This window comes from Harpia harpyja, chromosome 13 (genome assembly GCF_026419915.1).
Source record: "Harpia harpyja isolate bHarHar1 chromosome 13, bHarHar1 primary haplotype, whole genome shotgun sequence".
NCBI classification, from domain to species: domain Eukaryota; kingdom Metazoa; phylum Chordata; class Aves; order Accipitriformes; family Accipitridae; genus Harpia; species Harpia harpyja.
In genome coordinates, this window is record NC_068952.1 from 7,217,101 (window position 1) to 7,234,849 (window position 17,749).

At 44.1% G+C, this 17,749-nt stretch overlaps 1 protein-coding gene across 1 annotated transcript in view; it reads left to right on the forward strand.

Moving 5' to 3' along the window:
* CAPN8 (calpain 8) overlaps nucleotides 1–3,598 on the forward strand; it is a 31,182-nt gene extending 27,584 nt beyond the window's left edge. Inside the window, exons 18-21 of the mRNA XM_052805840.1 lie at nucleotides 704–782; nucleotides 1,693–1,809; nucleotides 2,429–2,487; nucleotides 3,385–3,598. Coding sequence (XP_052661800.1) covers nucleotides 704–782; nucleotides 1,693–1,809; nucleotides 2,429–2,487; nucleotides 3,385–3,408 — 279 coding nt within the window. The 3' untranslated portion in view covers nucleotides 3,409–3,598. The remainder of the gene's footprint in view (nucleotides 1–703; nucleotides 783–1,692; nucleotides 1,810–2,428; nucleotides 2,488–3,384) is intronic.
* Nucleotides 3,599–17,749: the final 14,151 nt, after the last annotated feature.

A 17,749-nucleotide genomic window follows, 5' to 3' on the forward strand; every position in this document is an offset into this window, starting at 1 on the left:
GGTTCTGTCCTAGGGCAGGTGCCAGCAAAGCAAGCCCTGAGAGCCAATTCCAGTCTGAGCTGTAGGTCTGGGTGGCATCTAATTCTGGATAATAAACCTGCTGGCAGTAGGAAGCATCTGTCATCGTGTCTGAAATATTAAGCAAAATGGACTTTGTCTGTTGCAGTGCTTGCCAAATGATAGGATATTTTCCTCAATGGCCTGTCTGCCACCATGTAACATGAAGGCAGGCAGGCTGCCAGCCCATGGGAATGTGTTTCCCAGTCTGCCTTGCTTGCCAGTAGCTACTTGAAACATTTCCCTTGCTCATTAACATTTCAAAGAGTGAGAGCTTGGGCTGGTGGGGCAGCCCCTGTCCCAGCCATCAGAAACCCGAGGCTGAGTCCGCACAGCACAGTGACGGTGTGGACGCAGCAGAGGTAGGCATGATTGTCCTGGCATTAATCTAGCTACAGGAGCAGGGAGGGTGGCAGGGCACGGGCTGCAGAATGGACTAGCAAACCAAAGTTAAACCCTAGAGGAGTCCTGATGATTTCATTCCGGCTGCTAATGCCTGGTGAGCCTCGTGTTACCATGTCTTCACTACTGCTGTTAGCCAGCTATGGAAGCCAAAGCCTGCCTGCCTGTGCTCCTAATATCTCATTGCTGTGTGGGCACACATTGAAAAGCCGTCTCTGCATTCCCTCATTCCCCTCTGCTGCAGGCTATCTATAAGAAAGTGGACAGTGACTACTCTGGTACCATCGACTCCCATGAGATGCGAAATGCCCTCAGAGAGGCAGGTGAGTATGCTGCTCGGGGGCACCGTTGGATCACCAAATATCGGAAGAACAGTGGAGCCTTTTAATGACTTTGCTTCCCTCCTGTCACCTAGATCACAGCGTTGCCAGTGCCGTTCTCCCTCCGACAGTCACGGACCGCTATGTCCTTTTGCTGTTATATACATCAAAACCCATTCTCTGTTCTGCATTATGAACCACTGATATTTTTGTCCATGCTGTGACCATTGCTTATCCATCTGATTATTACTTGCTCTATTTTTGCCCTCATTATTTCCTAATCTAACTGTCCTCTTTCAGAGCTATGTCCAAATCCTCTTTTTCCTTCACTTCCTCCCACCACCTTTCTTTACACTAGAGAAGGTGCAAGCCTGATCAAGGCATGCCCCAACGATATCCTCTCTGATGTGTGCTATTCACTTTTGGAGCAGTGCTTGCCCGCTCAGGGGCATCTAGAGGAACACTGGTTTTTGATCTGTCTTGTGCTCAGTGGAGTTTATGTGAATGATCCAGAGACAGAAATAGCACTAATATGGGCCTGAATAGAACCCAATGTGTTATGTGAGCAATTGGCTCTACCGCAATCACTGCTATTCAGCTGCAGTGCCAAGACTCGCTAATTAGGGGTTTATCTGGGGAACATGGGACTGGTTATGCTGTGAAACAATGTGAAATATGCAGTCTGACAAAATGCTGTGGGAGAGCTTTATGCCTCTCTTCACCCAGCACAATGGGCTTTGGAAAGGACCCACAGCAGAGGTGGGTGATGGAGTCCGACAGACCTTCTGGGAGGAATAGTCCTCAGTCCTTCACCCAGGTCTGCCTGCAGCTGCAGCAGTGCATGGATGAGTCACATCAAAGACAGCATATTAACCTGCTGTGTCAGTGATTCGTGTGCTTCCCATGCCTTCAGGTTTCACGCTCAACGACCAGGTGCAACACAGCATTGTTATCCGATACGCCTGCAGCAAGCTGACCATTGATTTCGACGGCTTTCTGGCCTGTATGATCCGCTTGGAGACCCTGTTCAGTAAGTGCCTCTGTTCACCAGCCAAGGGGAATTCCTGAAAACTTTGGGGTTTCATTAAGTGTTTGGTGTCTTTTAACTGTGAATGTAGCAAACTGCTTGGAAATGTGAGGGTGCCAGAAATATTGTGTCTGTTGGAGAAAGCAGCAGAGAAATAGCAAAAGCATTTCTGTCTGAATGACCATGGAGGGTGAGGGACATGTTTTCATAACCTACCATGCTCTTCTGCTTTACAGTCATCTGCACTTTATGATCAGTGCTCTGGCCCCCAGGTTGCCCCAGCTCCTATAAATGGTACCATTTATCATTTACAGTCCTTACTCAGACCTGATTTACAGGTTTGTCCCCGGATCATACCAGATGCTACTGCATCAGATTTTATAGTTGTCCTGCTGCCAACTCTCGGTTTGCTGCTGTAGATCTGACTATTCCGCCCCATGAAGTGGCTTAGAAATTACTTGTAAGAGGAAAGAACAGCTGTAATGTTATCTTGCAGAACCAGTCTAGATTTCCAGCAGATCATGGCAAAAAGCCAGACCTCTACATTTTGTCAGACAGTGATTCTCTACATGCCAAACTCTGTGGTTTATATCCAATTTTTTCCCCCACTTCTACTTTTCAGAAGTGTTCCATCTTCTGGACAAAGACAAGAGTGAAGTCATCCAGCTCTCTCTGGCCGAGGTAAGGCTGGTCAGACTGAAATACCATCTGGTTAAGCTACAGCAATGGACCACAGTAAAATACATTTATTTAAAATCACTATTCTAAGTGGTAAACTCAACAGTGATTCAAATGGAAAGTTTGTTTATGTGAAAAGGTACTTCAGCTCAGAAGGCCTGTCTGAATTAGTAAAATGAACATTTACCTTATATGAGCAAAAAAGTAAAGATACATTCAAAACCCCTAAGGTTGCTTCAGAAGATGCTTACACAGTGTGTTTCACTATCTACTTTTAGAAGGCAGTGGTCAATTCATTAGAAAACACACAGCAGGGAACTGTTCTTGTCTGGCAGAGAACGTGCTGATCAACCTGCCAGAATTAGAAGAGACCTTTTAAGATGCCAGGTCCTTTTTCGCCACGTTGTTTTTAATGCAAATTTCTCCTGATGAAGCTGCAATAAAAGCAATCAGCTTGAGTCTTCCCTTTGCAGAATACAAATATATCTCAGGAAACAGCTGGAAAGGGCCCCAAGAGGTCCATCCAATTAGTCCTCTCAGCTGAAGACTGGTTCAAAGGGAGGAGGATGGCTAGGAAGCCCTGTGACCCTCAGTCACAGTTAGTTAAATCTAGCTGAAATTGTACATTGCATACTCCAACCCTAGAATTTTTCAAAGGTCATGCAGCTTGCCCTGGAGAACTGGTCTTCCCTTGGAAGAGACCTCACTTGCAATGTCTGAGGCTGATTGCTAGCAAAAAATTTCCCTGAAGTTCCAGAGCAGATGGATCCTACACATACAACAGATTAAAATGCAGCTCCAGATTTCCCAGCTTGTTCTCCCAGAGCTGTGGTAGACTGCCCCGGTGGCATCCTGTGGACCTTACGGATGATCTGACTCCTTGTTCTGTTTCTCCCTCAGTGGCTGTGCTCCACACTGGTTTGATCCACGGTCAATGAATTCAGCAGAGACCTCTGAGACTCTTCTGAACATGGAGCCACTCATTCAGCTTCTCCTTGTTATGAAAAGCAGAGAGAGAAACTTGGTTTTATTATTGGCAAGTTATTTTAAGCCCACTAAAAATGAAGTGAACTTCTGTCAGTTATAAAATAAATGCACTCTTGAACAAAATAAGATAAACAAACAAATAAAACAAACAAACCCAAACCCAACCTCCTTTACTTTTCCTGCACGAAGAGTGTTTCTCTCTGTCATGCTGAAATGTCACAAATTTTGACTTACCATAGACGGGCCCAGGTGGCTTTTGTTTGACTTCTGACTGTGTATCTGTGCTGGTTTTGGCTGGGATAGAGTTAATTTTCTTCATAGTAGCTAGTATGGGGCTGTGTTTTGGATTTGTGCTGAAAACAGAGTTGATAACACAGGGATGTTTTCGTTACTGCTGAGCAGTGCTTACCCAGAGCCAAGGCCTTTTCTGCTTCTCACCCCACCCCACCAGCGAGGAGGCTGGGGGGGCACAAGGAGTTGGGAGGGGACACAGCCGGGACAGCTGACCCCAACTGACCCGAGGGATATTCCAGACCATACGATGTCATGCTCAGCATATAAAGCTGGGGGAAGAAAAAGGAAGGGAGGACGTTCGGAGTGATGGTGTTTGTCTTCCCAAGTCACCGTTAGGTGTGATGGAGCCCTGCTTTCCTGGAGATGGCTGAACACCTGCCTGCCCATGGGAAGTGGTGAACGAATTCCTTGTTTTGCTTTGCTTGCATGCATGGCTTTTGCTTTACCTATTAATCTGTCTTTATCTCAGCCCATGAGTTTTCTCACTTTTACCCTTCTGATTCTCTCCCCCATCCCACTGTGAGAGAGGTGAGTGAGCAGCTGCGTGGGGCTTAGTTGCCAGCTGGGGCTAAACCATGACAGCATCAAAGTTCAGCAGTGTTCAAAATCCTGGAAGGGATCTCCATTGCCTGCAACGTCCAGCATATGTTTCACAGAGAGAAACCCATGCTCAGGGCACAGGCAAAATTTGTGCTGCTGCTCTGGCTACCTCCCTTCCCAGCCAATTGTCCACCTCAGCTGTGCCAAGCACCTGCAGAAGCTGGCGGTGAGGAGCTCAGAGGCAGATGATGAGCTGCTGAAAGCACAGGGGAATTGGGCATGGACACAGCCCCAAAGATGAACAGGGAATCAGGCAAACGTGATGGCACTCCTCCATGAGTCTTGGCTCAGTCTTCCAGGAAGAGGAGAGAGGATGGAAGGCCATAGGAAAGTTGCTGCAGTTATTTCAGCTGGGATCTTCTCCCATGAATGCTTGTCCATATGCATATTTCAGTGCCCAAAGATAGGATTTGGAGTTTTAGGAGGTGAGTGACTGGAGCTCAGAAGCTCACAAAGGCAAGCGTGAGGGGAAGAACATAAAATGCATGTGTAGGGGGTCTAGGAGCTTGAGTGTGTGAGGGACGTGCTAATGTGGATTGTGATTTAAAGAAAAACCTGAAGCTAATAGTCACTGGCTAACAGTGCTGTGCTTTCCTAAGATCTTGTAAAACCTTTGTCCTTTACAAAATCTCCCTGCATTTAATTTCACAGTAATATAAAAAGTAATAGCATAGCAATGTAGGCAAGATAATCTAGCAGTCTTTTTTAGCAATCAGAATATATTTCTGTAACTCGCAGAAATGATCTGATGAGAATGACATGTCTTTGACACTTCTCCCAGGGAGTGGAAAGAGTGCAGGCAGAGATCTGCATCCCCAAGGCAGACATGGGGCCAAGGCTCTGTCTCCCTCTCTCTTCAGTGCTGTGTTTGAGAGGGGCCTTTCTCCATGCCTGCTTGTTCCTAAGCTCTTCCTTTAAGCAGGAAGAAAGCTGTTGTTTGGTTCCCATCTCCAAACACAGAATGCCTTGTGACAAATCCCAAGCCTCCGCTTGACACTTCCCAGCATTTCTTCTTGGTGCTGGCTACAGCTGTCCAAGTAAAAGGGATGTGTGACCTGTTAGAGTGCGTGGCTCTGCCTTTCTAATAGATGGTATTCTCTGCTCTCATTTAGAGGTCCTCTCCCAGTAAAAGAGAAATGAATACGTCTTAGTTCAGGTTGCAGGATAAAAACAGCCAGCGGGGGAACTATAGGCTTTCCCCTGCTGTCCTTGTGCACGTATCACTGGTCATGACATGCATGCAGCTGTCTTAGGTTGCCACCAGTTTCTCATGGTAGATATTTGCCTGCTGACCAGCAATAGACATCTACGTACCTCTACCTGCCTGGAAGACAGAGCTACCTGGGGCAAGCTGAGGTCTCCAAAACCTTGAGAATTTTCTAGTGAGTGCTCTGCCTGTTCAGTAAGATGAACGTGTCCTTCCCTGCCCTATGTCTTGAGTATGCAACACGTCTCCTTACTAACAATGCAGCCGGGTGAGCTAACCGCTTGCAGCTTCAGATTTGCTTTCTGCTCACATGCGCTATTCATGAGTTCATTCCAATTATGATCACAGAGAGGCTTCTCTCCACAGGACTGGGAAAACTCAAATATACGCAGAAATCCATCGCATGCTACCAGTTCTTCTCCCTTTACATCAAGCAAGATGCCCCCACCACAATAATTCTCATAGTTATCTCAATGACTCTCACCCTCCTGTACAGGCTGGGCAGAGTGCTGCACTCCATCTTCCTTTATCTTTGGGAAGCAGGCAGCTCCGGAGGAGCCACCCCCTCTTTCATTTGTTGTTTGAGCACAGCACTTGCCTATCAGGTCTCAGAGGACAACTGCTCAAAAATAAGCCTTTTCATGGGATTGAATGCACTTCTCACTTTTACTTGACTCATCTGCAAAAAGATGATTAATGTCCACCTTATTTTCCTTCCTTGTGCTGCAAGCTGAACAAATATCTGCACTCATCAGTTCTTCCAGTTAGTCCTGATGGGGCTAAAATGCCTTTTGACTAAAATGCCTGCAGCAGCTCTTGTGGAAGCAGTGGGGCATGGTGGACTGAGCCAGGGCTTGGGCATCTGGACTCTCTGCACTCTTATACACTGCATGTTGGCCATGCTTCGTTTTCAGAGCTGTGAAGCACTGCAGCTCCCGTTAGATTTGAGTAGCTCAGTCACGGGGAATTATAATGCAGGCAAGTCACAAAGGTTCATGAATTTGTGATACATTCCCTGTCACTATGAAAACCATGCTGCATGGCATTCTCAGCACTTTATAAATAAGGTAGGGCAAAAGAGAGCCCCCATGGAAACTCTGCAGTGGCCCTTCAGATCTTTTCTTTCTCTCTCCACTTTCCCATAGAAATGTTTTCATTTGCACTGCAACCTCATGAACTGAAAACTTGAACTCTGTACATTGCTCCTGTAAAGTGTGATTCACATTAGACCATGTTCAGAGTTCCAAACTCCTTGTGCACTAATTGTCTCGTGGTTGCCTATAGAGGAACTTCCTATGGGTATAAATCCTACCACATCAGCATCTGACACCAGCTTTGCACCAGAGTAAATGTCTGCATGAGGTGCAAGACAATCACGGGCATTTGGGATTCTGCCTATGAGCTAGGAGGATAAAAAGAATCAACCTCATACATGCAATTATCTGACACCTGCTCATCCTCCCAGTATGGGAGATTTACAGAGGGATCTCTCCTTTCCATCACTGGAGGCTAATGATCAGATCCATAGCTTATGAGTAAGCACAGAAGGAGCAGTCCTTTTCAAACTCCTTTTTGTTCTTTACTTCAGAAAATCCCTCTGAACCTGACTCAATGGTATGTTTTAGTTCTTCATTTCCATACAGTTCAGACAACCTGGCAGGCCTGGAAGCACTGAGATACTGTGAGCACGTTTTTCCTTTCCATCTTATTGAGGATGCATCCAAAATCCCAGCCGGCTGTTGTTGTTATCCCAGCCTAAGCTTGTAGACTGGAGATTCAAATAAAGTCCAAAAAAGCAAACGAGATTCTGGGTGCAAAAGGAACCCAAATTCCAAAGCTTTTGAAGTTTCTCCACCACTAATGATGTCCCCAGCGATAGTTAATCTTAAAGCAGTGCCCTGCTACTGCCTGACAAGCTTGTTGCCATGGTGTCTGTCTCTCTCTGTATAACTGGCACGTACAGCATAAAATCCTCTCTTTCTTTAATAGAGAAAATTACTTCCCTTGTAACTGTTGGCCACTCATTAACTCCTTCCTCTGTCTTTGAAATCTTTGATGCAGCTCTCACCTGAAGTGCAGGCCCCCATCAGCGCAGCATCACCTGCCTGTGTGGGTTGGCCAGTGTGGTTCTTGGGGAGGGTTCTGTTGGAAGAGAAGGAGCGTGAAGCAGAAAATAATTGGTAGCAATGGATCTGGGAGATGGACTAAAGAAGCACCTGAACAAATGCTGGGATAACAGCCAGGAAAAAGCTGAATGAATCAGCTTTTCATCCATGCAGGAACTGAACAATGTCAGGAACTGGAGAAAACAGTTTCTTCTTTGACTCTTGCTGCTTCCAGGGAAGAAGACATGTGCACTCTCTTCATAATACACAGGGCTGACTTAGAAAAACAAATGCTCTTCACTTATTTGGAAAACTCTGTAAAACATGGCTGGTTTTGTCTATTTGCTCTAAATGTGTAAAAATTACATTGCTGGCTCAAGGGGTGATTAATGTATTTCTTCCAACCCACCTCCTATTCATTAAAAAAAAAAAACACCCCAACCCCAAACCAGTGATGCTTTCTTTAAGTTCAAGCTAGCTGGTCTGCTCCTCGATATAATCCCTCACCAAATTAGGTTTGCCTGGGCTAGTTTAAATGCAGTAGCTTGATCTAGCCCTTATATAGAAGATAACAGTGAGGGACTTCTTCCAACACCTTAAAGCATTTCAGGCTTCCCTAAATTCCCGCATCCTTTTTGAATTCTCTCTTATTCTCCTAACTGCACAGTTGGTCACGTTTTTATCTCTGCTGTATGCTTCTTGTCAGCTGATATGGTAAAATGTTTCAGTGTCCCTCTGTTATGTGTAAAAAATCACTGAAGCTGGTTTTAAGGGGAATTTCCATTATCCTCCTCAGTTGTTCACTCCCTGCCAGCCAACACACAAGCCATACCCAGGTAACAGGGCCTATACCGGTGCTCCAGACCTGGTACATCACCATCAGTCGCTGGGGTGGAGCAGCAGGAATAGCTACAATCACTGGCAAGGGGAACATCACCCAGGTGCTCTGCTGAGGCCACATACCGCTTGGAGCAGCTCACATAACACAGGTATGTGGAGCACAGAGTCTCCAAGAAAACTGCTAGGCTATCTGTGTAGAAAGCACCACAAATCTTTCCAAAGATTTGTCTTCATTGCATCGTAAACACATGAGTACATTAAACACATTTCAATGTAAGTGGATGTTTTCTCTGTGTCTTTACTAAACCCTGTAGCTCTATGGGGACACTACTGAACATCCCACCACGAATGTCGCTGCCCTGGCAGTGGCATCACAGACTATGAAGAAAAAAATAAGCAACTGACCTCTGTGCCATTGAGGGCCTGTATTTAGACACAAAAGCAAAGAAACCGCTTTATTACTAGATAACCATAGCTCTCATTGCCTTTAACGTCTCTGAAAGAAGTCAGGCTACTTCTTTATCTCCTGAAGCTTTTAAAGGAAAAAGAGAATAGACCAGGGCAGTGTGACATTGCTTTAATTATAAAATTATCAGTGCTCTCTCTAATAATGAATGGAATCCTTTTACCACAGCTTAGCTACAGATAGCACAGGATTCGGGATTTCCAGAGATTTTTCATTTCTGTGTCTTATTTTCTCTGCACACCTTAACTACGTAATTAGCCACTACTTCTAGGCCAGTTCTTGGGCACAGCTCTCTGGATATCTGGACTTTAATGTCGTCTGTCTTTAATGTCATCCATGTAAGCTTGACCGGAAAAGAAAATCTTTCCTTTTATTTAAAGAGATTTATTTGGTAATTGATATCAGTAAGATATCTGGCACAGTCACTAAGCTAGCTAGCTTAAAACTATATGTGTTTGTAAAACTGTGTATGTTTTCCCAAGCTGTAATCACACTCTTAGACTGCTGTGTAAATTTACCCAGCACATGTGCCAAAGCAGGTATGATCTCTTGGGAGTTTAAAGGGGCTTTGTGACCAATGCAGTTTATGGCAAATTGTGTTTTGCTACATTTTAAAAGCTCATCATATTTGCTCATTAATTTGCAGGGAGTTGGAAATGCAGTGCTCATCAAACACAGAATCGATTACTGGCAGTGGCCGGCATTGTGGCAGGCAGCGGGACATCCCGCGGGGTCTCTGTGCTGGAGGGCAGTGGCATCCCCAGGGGCTGTTCCAGCGTGCAGGCTGTGTCACATGAAGGATGCTCCTGTCCGCCTTGGGTGGCATCTTCTGCTGGGGAAGCCTCGCCTGGGAGATGGTAACTGTGAATACAGAAAACTAGGAAAATATTTTCAGTTTCAGAAAGAATCAGCATGGAATTAATTAAACAGAAGAAAGGAGATTAAAGGAAAAATAAGAAAATGATAAAGTACCAACCTGACCTCTAATTTGTAAAGCACCTTTAGTCAAAATCCTGAGAGAAGGAGCTATCTGAAGTAGCAGCTGTGAACTTAATAATAATGAAGTTGATTCCAGCAGAGAGTGCCAGCTTTCTACATGTTAATTTAATTGGAACTCGTCTCAGTTTTGGGTTGGGATTTTTTTTGTGTGTGTGCTTTTATAAATGCTGATAATATTTGAATTTCAGACATGCTGGTCTGGTGCATGAAAGCTTGAATGAGAAATTATCTAACCAAATTTTAGTGTCCAAGCTGACTAGAGCACAAACAATGAACAAGCTTTGTGGAGAAAATAAAATTTCACAGTTCATACCCTGCATTGTATAGTGAAACCAGTAACATGAGTAACAAGAAAAAATCACGACTTAAAAATGATGTGGGTCATGCCAGGGATTTCCTGAACCAAGTGTGTTCAGTCAGAACACACTTGACTGTGTTCTGTCAAGTTAGTAGAAAGGTTAAGTGCAGCCTTCTGAATTAGGACCTTGAGGTTCAGTTCTCTTTGCTAGTGACTTCCAGGGTATCCTTGGGGCATTCACTTAAACTGCCTCTCACCTGCATTTAGACCCTGACTCCAAAGCTGCACTGCTCAGACTTGCCTGTGTTTAGTTGCTGCCTGCCTGTGGAGATACCTCCACTCACAGGTGCTGCAGATTTTGGACCGGAGCTGCTGAGGTCCCTGAAAGCTGTGTTTCTCTAAATGTGCAGAAATATTTAAGTTTTGACAGTTTTCAGGTTTTGTCATCTAGCTCAGACTCAAGGCTAAGCAGGTTCCAAGCACAAGATGTTTCTCTAGGAAAGAGTCCTCTGAGAGACTCAGTCCAAGAGGCATCTTCGAGGATGCCTAAAGCATCTCAGGAGGATCCAGTTCTTTTTGAAACACAGTGATAACAATGCTTTCGTCTGAAATATGTCTATGGAGGAGTTGTTTCCCTGCCACTTTCAGTCTCCTCCCACACATGGTCATGTAGTGGTTTAAGCGCTTAGCTAGGATGGGTGTGAGAAGCTCTGCTTCAAGCCCCCCTTCTCTTTAGATGATGCAAGTCAGCATCTCCTGTCCTCAGGAGAGGCTCTACCACCTAGCCCAGGGGTAATATTGGAGGGGAGGTGCCTCTCCATTCTTCCTCTGGAAGTTATGCCAGTATACAAAATAAATTCAAATATTTACATGCCAGGAATACAGAAAGCCTCAGTGAGATGGAGCACTCTGAGGGGCAGAGCTCCTCCATGGAGCAGTGTAGCCTGAGGTCTGACCCTGAAAAGAAACGCTGCTCATGGGTGGGAGCTCAACACAGATGGCTTACTGACAAAGGTCTATGATTCCTGCATCCCAGAGGGTCCCAGTCACCCTGGCACCAACAGACTTAATTTTGCCTGTCCTCATAAGAATCCTTGAGCCAGCTCTGTCCATAGGACTGCCAATATTATTCTAGTTTAAAGGATATCTCTCTTCAGTACCTGATGTCCTATCACCATTCTGTGATGTAATGGAGCTATGTAATGGTGATGTCCTGTTGTCAGTAGGGATGTACTTTTTCTTTTAAGACAAGGTGCATTTTGGAAACAGCATGTACATGAGCATGTCTTGAAAAAACATGCTATTTGTCAAATCAGGATATTGCTTCTCTGAATTCCTACACACAGAACAGATGTCAAATACGATTAGTGTGATTTTTTTGTTGTTTCAACTTTGCTTTATGCTGAATGACCACGTCTAGTTTGGGATTCCTGGAAAAAAAGGTAAGTAAAATACTGTCCTGGTTTCAGCTGGGATAGAGTTAACTGTCTTCCTAGTAGCTGGTACAGTGCTGTGTTTTGAGTTCAGTATGTGAAGAATGTTGATAACACTGATGTTTTCAGTTGTTGCTCAGTAGTGTTTAGACTAATGTCAAGGATTTTTCAGCTTCTCATGCCCAGCCAGCGAGAAAGCTGGAGGGGCACAAGAAGTTGGCACAGGACACAGCCAGGGCACCTGACCCAAACTGGCCAACGGGGTATTCCATACCGTGTGACGTCCCATCTAGTATAGGAACGGGGAAGTGGGGGGGCAGGGATTCGCCGCTCGGGGACTGGCGGGGTGTCGGTCGGCGGGTGGTGAGCAATTGCACTGCGCATCATTTGTACATTCCAATCCTTTCATTATTTCTGTTGTCATTTTATTAGTGTTATCATTATCATTATTAGTTTCTTCTTTTTCTGTTCTATTAAACCGTTCTTATCTCAACCCACAGGTTTTGCTTCTTTTCCTGATTTTCTCCCCCATCCCACTGGGTGGGGGGGAGTGAGTGAGCGGCTGCGTGGTGTTTAGTTGCTGGCTGGGGTTAAACCACGACAAATACTGTTGGCCAGGTCTCTTTTACTTCATTTAAAAGTAGCTGGCAACATAGTGATAATTGGCTTGAGGATACTTGGTGAGGAAATGTTTCCGCCCCTATATTCAAGATCATTGGATGGATGGATGGATGGAGACAGCTAAATCAGAACTTAGCTAGAAGATGAATGAACCTGGCTGGACCAAAGAGGTTCACTGCATTGACCAAAAAGCGAACAGCATGTTTTGATATTAGTTTTGGTAGGTTGAAGCATTCTGATGTATGTAGTAAATTATGTTCCATGCCACTGGAATGGTCAATAGAGAAATTTGGGAATACAGCTCATTCAGAGACACCATAAAACCAATTATACCACCAGCAGATCTTAAAAGTACCACAGAGCTAGACAAGACTGTGCTGCAACACGTCTTCAACCTGTACTCCCTAAACGTTTACATCTAATTAATTTTCTTAATTGCATAACAGTGCACTTCCTAATTACACTGGGGAACCACTCTTGGATTGTAACAGGGTCTTTATCTATTGCTCAGATTATTCTGGCTGTCGCTTTATCAGCATACTCCCCGGCCTAATTTTGTGCTAGCCCGTATGTCTATGAGCACAGTCTGCTTGGGGAATGCTTGACAGATCCTTCAACTGATGCAGCTACGTCTCCAAGGACCAGATGGATACCCTTATTCACACTGAGTTACTACTTGAGTAGTGCCATTGAAATCAATGAGACTACTGTGGAGACACTTACTGCTTGATGTAAGGGTTTTGTTAAGAGCTCCTATAAACAACAGCCAGAGGAAGCCATTTGCAGTGCACATTCACAGTTTTATTGGTCCTGCAATACCCAGGAATTAGACTATGTGCTCTTGAATGCCATCTAATTTGGGGAGTAACTAAGTCCTCATCAACAGATGGCATGCTCCTGAAACACAGAGCACAATGAGCCCCCACATTAGCCATTTTCACATGAAGCTGACAGAAATGAGGAACCCATACCCCCAGATACCTCCATTTATCCTGTCGTTGTAACTGGCATACACAATGGTATAGGCAGGTATATAATAAAACCATGCAAGAGTAATTACAGTCAAGCAGTAAAAAGACGGACAAACAAAAATCCCAGTGTGAGGAGTCTGGTTTGAAGGGACACCCATTCCAATGTTGCCAAACACATCTGCCAGGCAATAGTGCACTTTTTGTTTTACTTGGCTAAGCATGTGACTGTGGTTAAATACCTGAATTGTATTCCACATCTTTCAATGGCACGAATGTGCTTTAACACAGCATTGGTGCCTCTGAGTTTCCACCACTACTGGGAAGTAGCTGGAGTCTGGACCCTTTTTGCCCTATCCCCATATTTCGCTGAAACAAACCAAATATTTCATAATAATGCTTGGTAGATTTTCTATCTCTTTTCCTCCTTTGTTTTCAAATTTTGTAAAACCTGACTTCTTAGCCAATGGGTTTACCAGGAGCTCTCCCCAAAAATATCTGGTTCACTCCAGGAGAAGAAGATGTTCAATATAACATCAATGTAATACATTTAAACCTGATCAAAGGAAATATATTTTACAAAATGCTAACTAAAATGCAGAGTTTATTGTCACTGGATATTGTTGGTCTACAGCATTTGGCAAGATGAGAAAAGGGATCAGACTTCTGAATGGATAAAAAGGGTAATCAGTGTTTTAACAATTATTGATAAAACCTCTTTTGGAAAATCATGAAACCTCCTGATTTCAGGCTTTGAGCCGACCTCTAATATTAGAGATTGAGAGCAAACCTGCCATGAAGTTTAAAATATCCCTCCATCTGTGTGGCTACTCTGAAACACTTGATCTTGGACACCTTGAGACAGGGTGGTCCACTGGATGGACCACAGATGACTTCCAGGAGATCAGTGTTTGCTTCACATTATATCAAATAGATGTGTACTTATTTGTTGTGCAGTTACCACTGGTGCTTTGTACTTCACCCCTCTGCATTGCCAGGAGCCTAATGTCAGCTTCTGCTTTGCTGAGCAGAGAGGAGTTGACATGTCACAGAGCAGAAGGAACTTATGCCCTCTCAGAAAGATTTCACTTCTCCTCCTTCTTCCTTTGCTGCTTTTACTGCATCCTAAATAAATGCAGTTGAGTGGTAAGTTATATGTTTATTCTTTATTTGTAGACTTATAAGGCAATGGAGACTGTGAAAGGTATTTGCAAAGCACAGTTCTGGCCAATTATTGAATTGGCTAAAATATGTTTGACCAGTAAAAATTACTCTAAAACAAAGGACAACCTATAAAAATGTAATTGTCTTTTTCTACAAAAATAACTTACAATGTGTGGTCTTGAAGGCACTAAGACATGTATTAAAAATATTTCACATAATCCTGGTCTCTGCCAATTGTGAAAAACCTCTTTGGGTCCCTAGGGCTCCCTCAGAAAGCACAACACAGGCATAACCCATAGCTCTGATTTCCAGATCTGAAGATAATGGTGACTTATAGTCCCTGGATCACCTGAAAACATTCCTTCATAATTCCTGTTTTCTAACAGCTCTAGAAAATTACTTGTGGGATTGAATAAAAACCCGCTAGAATTTTAAATAGCTGTCCTGATAGAGATCAGTCCCCAAAGGGGAAGCATCTGGGTACCCAAAGGGACAAATATTTCTGTCTGCAAACATGCTTCTTAGTGATGATGATATACAAGCTGTAAATGCTTCCTTTTCATCTAGCCCTTTTAACACAATCACAGCAACACATGGCTTCAGCCTGAGTTTTTCACTGTCATCCATTCCAGCGACTAAGATCTGTGAGACAGATCTGCTTTCAAATTCAGTAAGACGTGTACCAGGTGCTGCATCCATAAGCACTGCACAAACAATGAAATCCAGAAATTGCCTTTCAGCACAGCCTGATTAGAACCAGTATAAAACAGCAGCGAGGGCTGACTGAGCCTCAGGATCTGTCTTACCACTTGCCCTCTGCGATGCACTTCAGACTGCACTGCCAGTGGCTTTCTCACCATCATGCTTTCTAAGAGTATAAATGAAGGATGGCAGACTGTGAGAGCAAAGGATGATTATGCAGTTGCTATTAGACTGGGACTTGGGAGATTTGGTTTGGACTCTCAATTGTGTCACAAATGACTTGCGTGATTTGAGAATGTAATTTCATCTCTCTTGGGGTCTCCATTTCCCATATTTGCTGTCCTTTCTTCATCAGGTTGGCTCTCCCATCTACATGAACTAGACATAAACTGCTGCTCAGCCCGCATGTCTGCACTAGCACCACGATTCAGTCATCATGTTGGGATCTCTCTCTGTGTGGTGGTCTGCTGTACTGGAAGTGCAACACCATGTCAACTGTGCAAGTCCTCTTTTAAAAATGAAAAGTTCCTCTGCATGCAGGCTGGCAGAGCCCTGTGTCTTCTGTCACCCATGATATCTGTATGAAATTACACGCTCAGTTTCCAAGCAAAAGAGTTGTTAACTTTCTCAGTGACACCCATCAACCTGGGCAGATATCCCAGACGATCATGATGAATACGGGTTCCACCAAACAAAATAGGCCCTGATATTTTTTTCAGCCTGGACCCTGAGTAGCATCTTTGCTTTAAGTGAATTTGCAAAGTATAAATGTTTGGGAACTCAGTATATGATTCCCCTGGTAATATAGAAGGGAAATAAAATCTGGACCACACTTTTCAGGCTTTATAGGAGTAACAGGAATAAAAGGCAATAAAACGTGAGTTATCACTGAAGTCACAGGTTTCATTCTAATACAAGCAAAGGTCAGATCAGCTAATAAAACAGTTCATTCTTTCCAGTTCAGATTAGGAGGGTGCTTTAATCCTCAAAACATCCTTGTTGAATATACTCACATATGCCAGTGCCTGTGGCTAGCTCTAAAAATAATAAGCATGATTCATTTCAGTTTTGGACATGAGTTGAACTATGAGGATCATGACTCACTACATGGGCAAGAGTCAAGGGGATATCACCAGTTCATACTCAGATGAAGGAGTTGTTAGTTAATATCACTTGTTTTCAAAAGCAATTTCAAGGCTGGAACTGTTTAACTGCAGAGATCCAGTGAGTACTTGTGCGTGGCAGGACTATTGAAATGATAACGTGCCAGCTCCTTTTGGCAGGGCCTGGATATTTATAAGCAGAGCTTTTCTGGAAGTTTTCTTTCCAGCTCAGTCGCTCACAAGCAGAGGAAAACTTCAGCTTCCCTCAGGCTCTGCCATAATGTGCTGCTGGGTGCTCTTGGCTGGCTGGTGCGTGGTGGCACTGGAGAGATATGGGCTGCCTTGGAGTTCAGAACAAGCTGTATCAGAGGCAAATAAAGGTGAAAGACCCTTACAGGAATGTCTACCCCATTTTTAAAGGTCCTCTGCTGAGAAAGCTGTTTAAGAAACATGGCCAGAATGAGCCAAATATATATGAATGATGGAGAGGTGTTGCAAGTATCTCGTCTCCCAGAGAGACTTCTGAGTGCCTCAGTCTGATCTACCTTTGCTGAAATGGTCTCATTTTGGTTGTTGAAAGTCTAATTATCTCTATTTCTTTTTTATATGTGGAATTTATTATGTCCATTTCTATCCTGAATGCAGCATTTTCTGTCTCTAAAGAGACAAGGACAGATTGCAAAAGCTACTGGGTATTGATTTTGTTGACACTGAACTTTAAATTAGAGCCAATTTATGAGCACGTGTAAAGAATGTTGTGAATTTGTTTTAAAAAAGAGCTCCATTGAAACACACTAAAATTGGTAGGTACCATTTAAAAGAGCAACATAAACCTTATGATAGCCAAATTTGAATATTATAGTGATGCATATCTTTTTCTCTTTAGAAAAAAATCTGTAAAATGGCAGGGGATCAATGATACCTAAAAAGTCAATTAGAATAAAACATTGCCCCTAGGTTTCCATGTGGCCGTATCCTTTATTTCCAGCTAGAAAGGCGTGCCCCTAATTTTGTATTCAATACAGCCGTGCTGCCAGTGACTTCCACTCATGCCTGCCCACTGGAACGGTCTTACAGAGACGCTTCAGTGCAGAATCAAACTGTCAGCACAGGACTGATCCCAAGCTTGAGCCCAATCCCAACTTGCATCAACTGCTTTGATGCAAACCTGTGCCCCAGCACAGATTTTGGGTGAGCCCTGGCACGTGGCTGGGGGTGAGGAAGGAAGGACCGAGCCTGTCTGTCCTCTCAGCTGCGGTATGGGCAACGCTGGGCCCCCAGCTGGGTCCTCCAGCTCTGCACCCCACGGCAGGGAGACAGAGTCTGAGACGCACATCAGCCAAGGTCCTTCTTGGAAGGACCTGTCATCCTATGGGGCAAGGTGCCATGGGGCATGGAGAGGGACAAGCCACAAGAAATTCAGAAATTCAGGGTGAGGGAGTACCAAGGAGTATCATTAGACTAACCCTTAGGTTTGT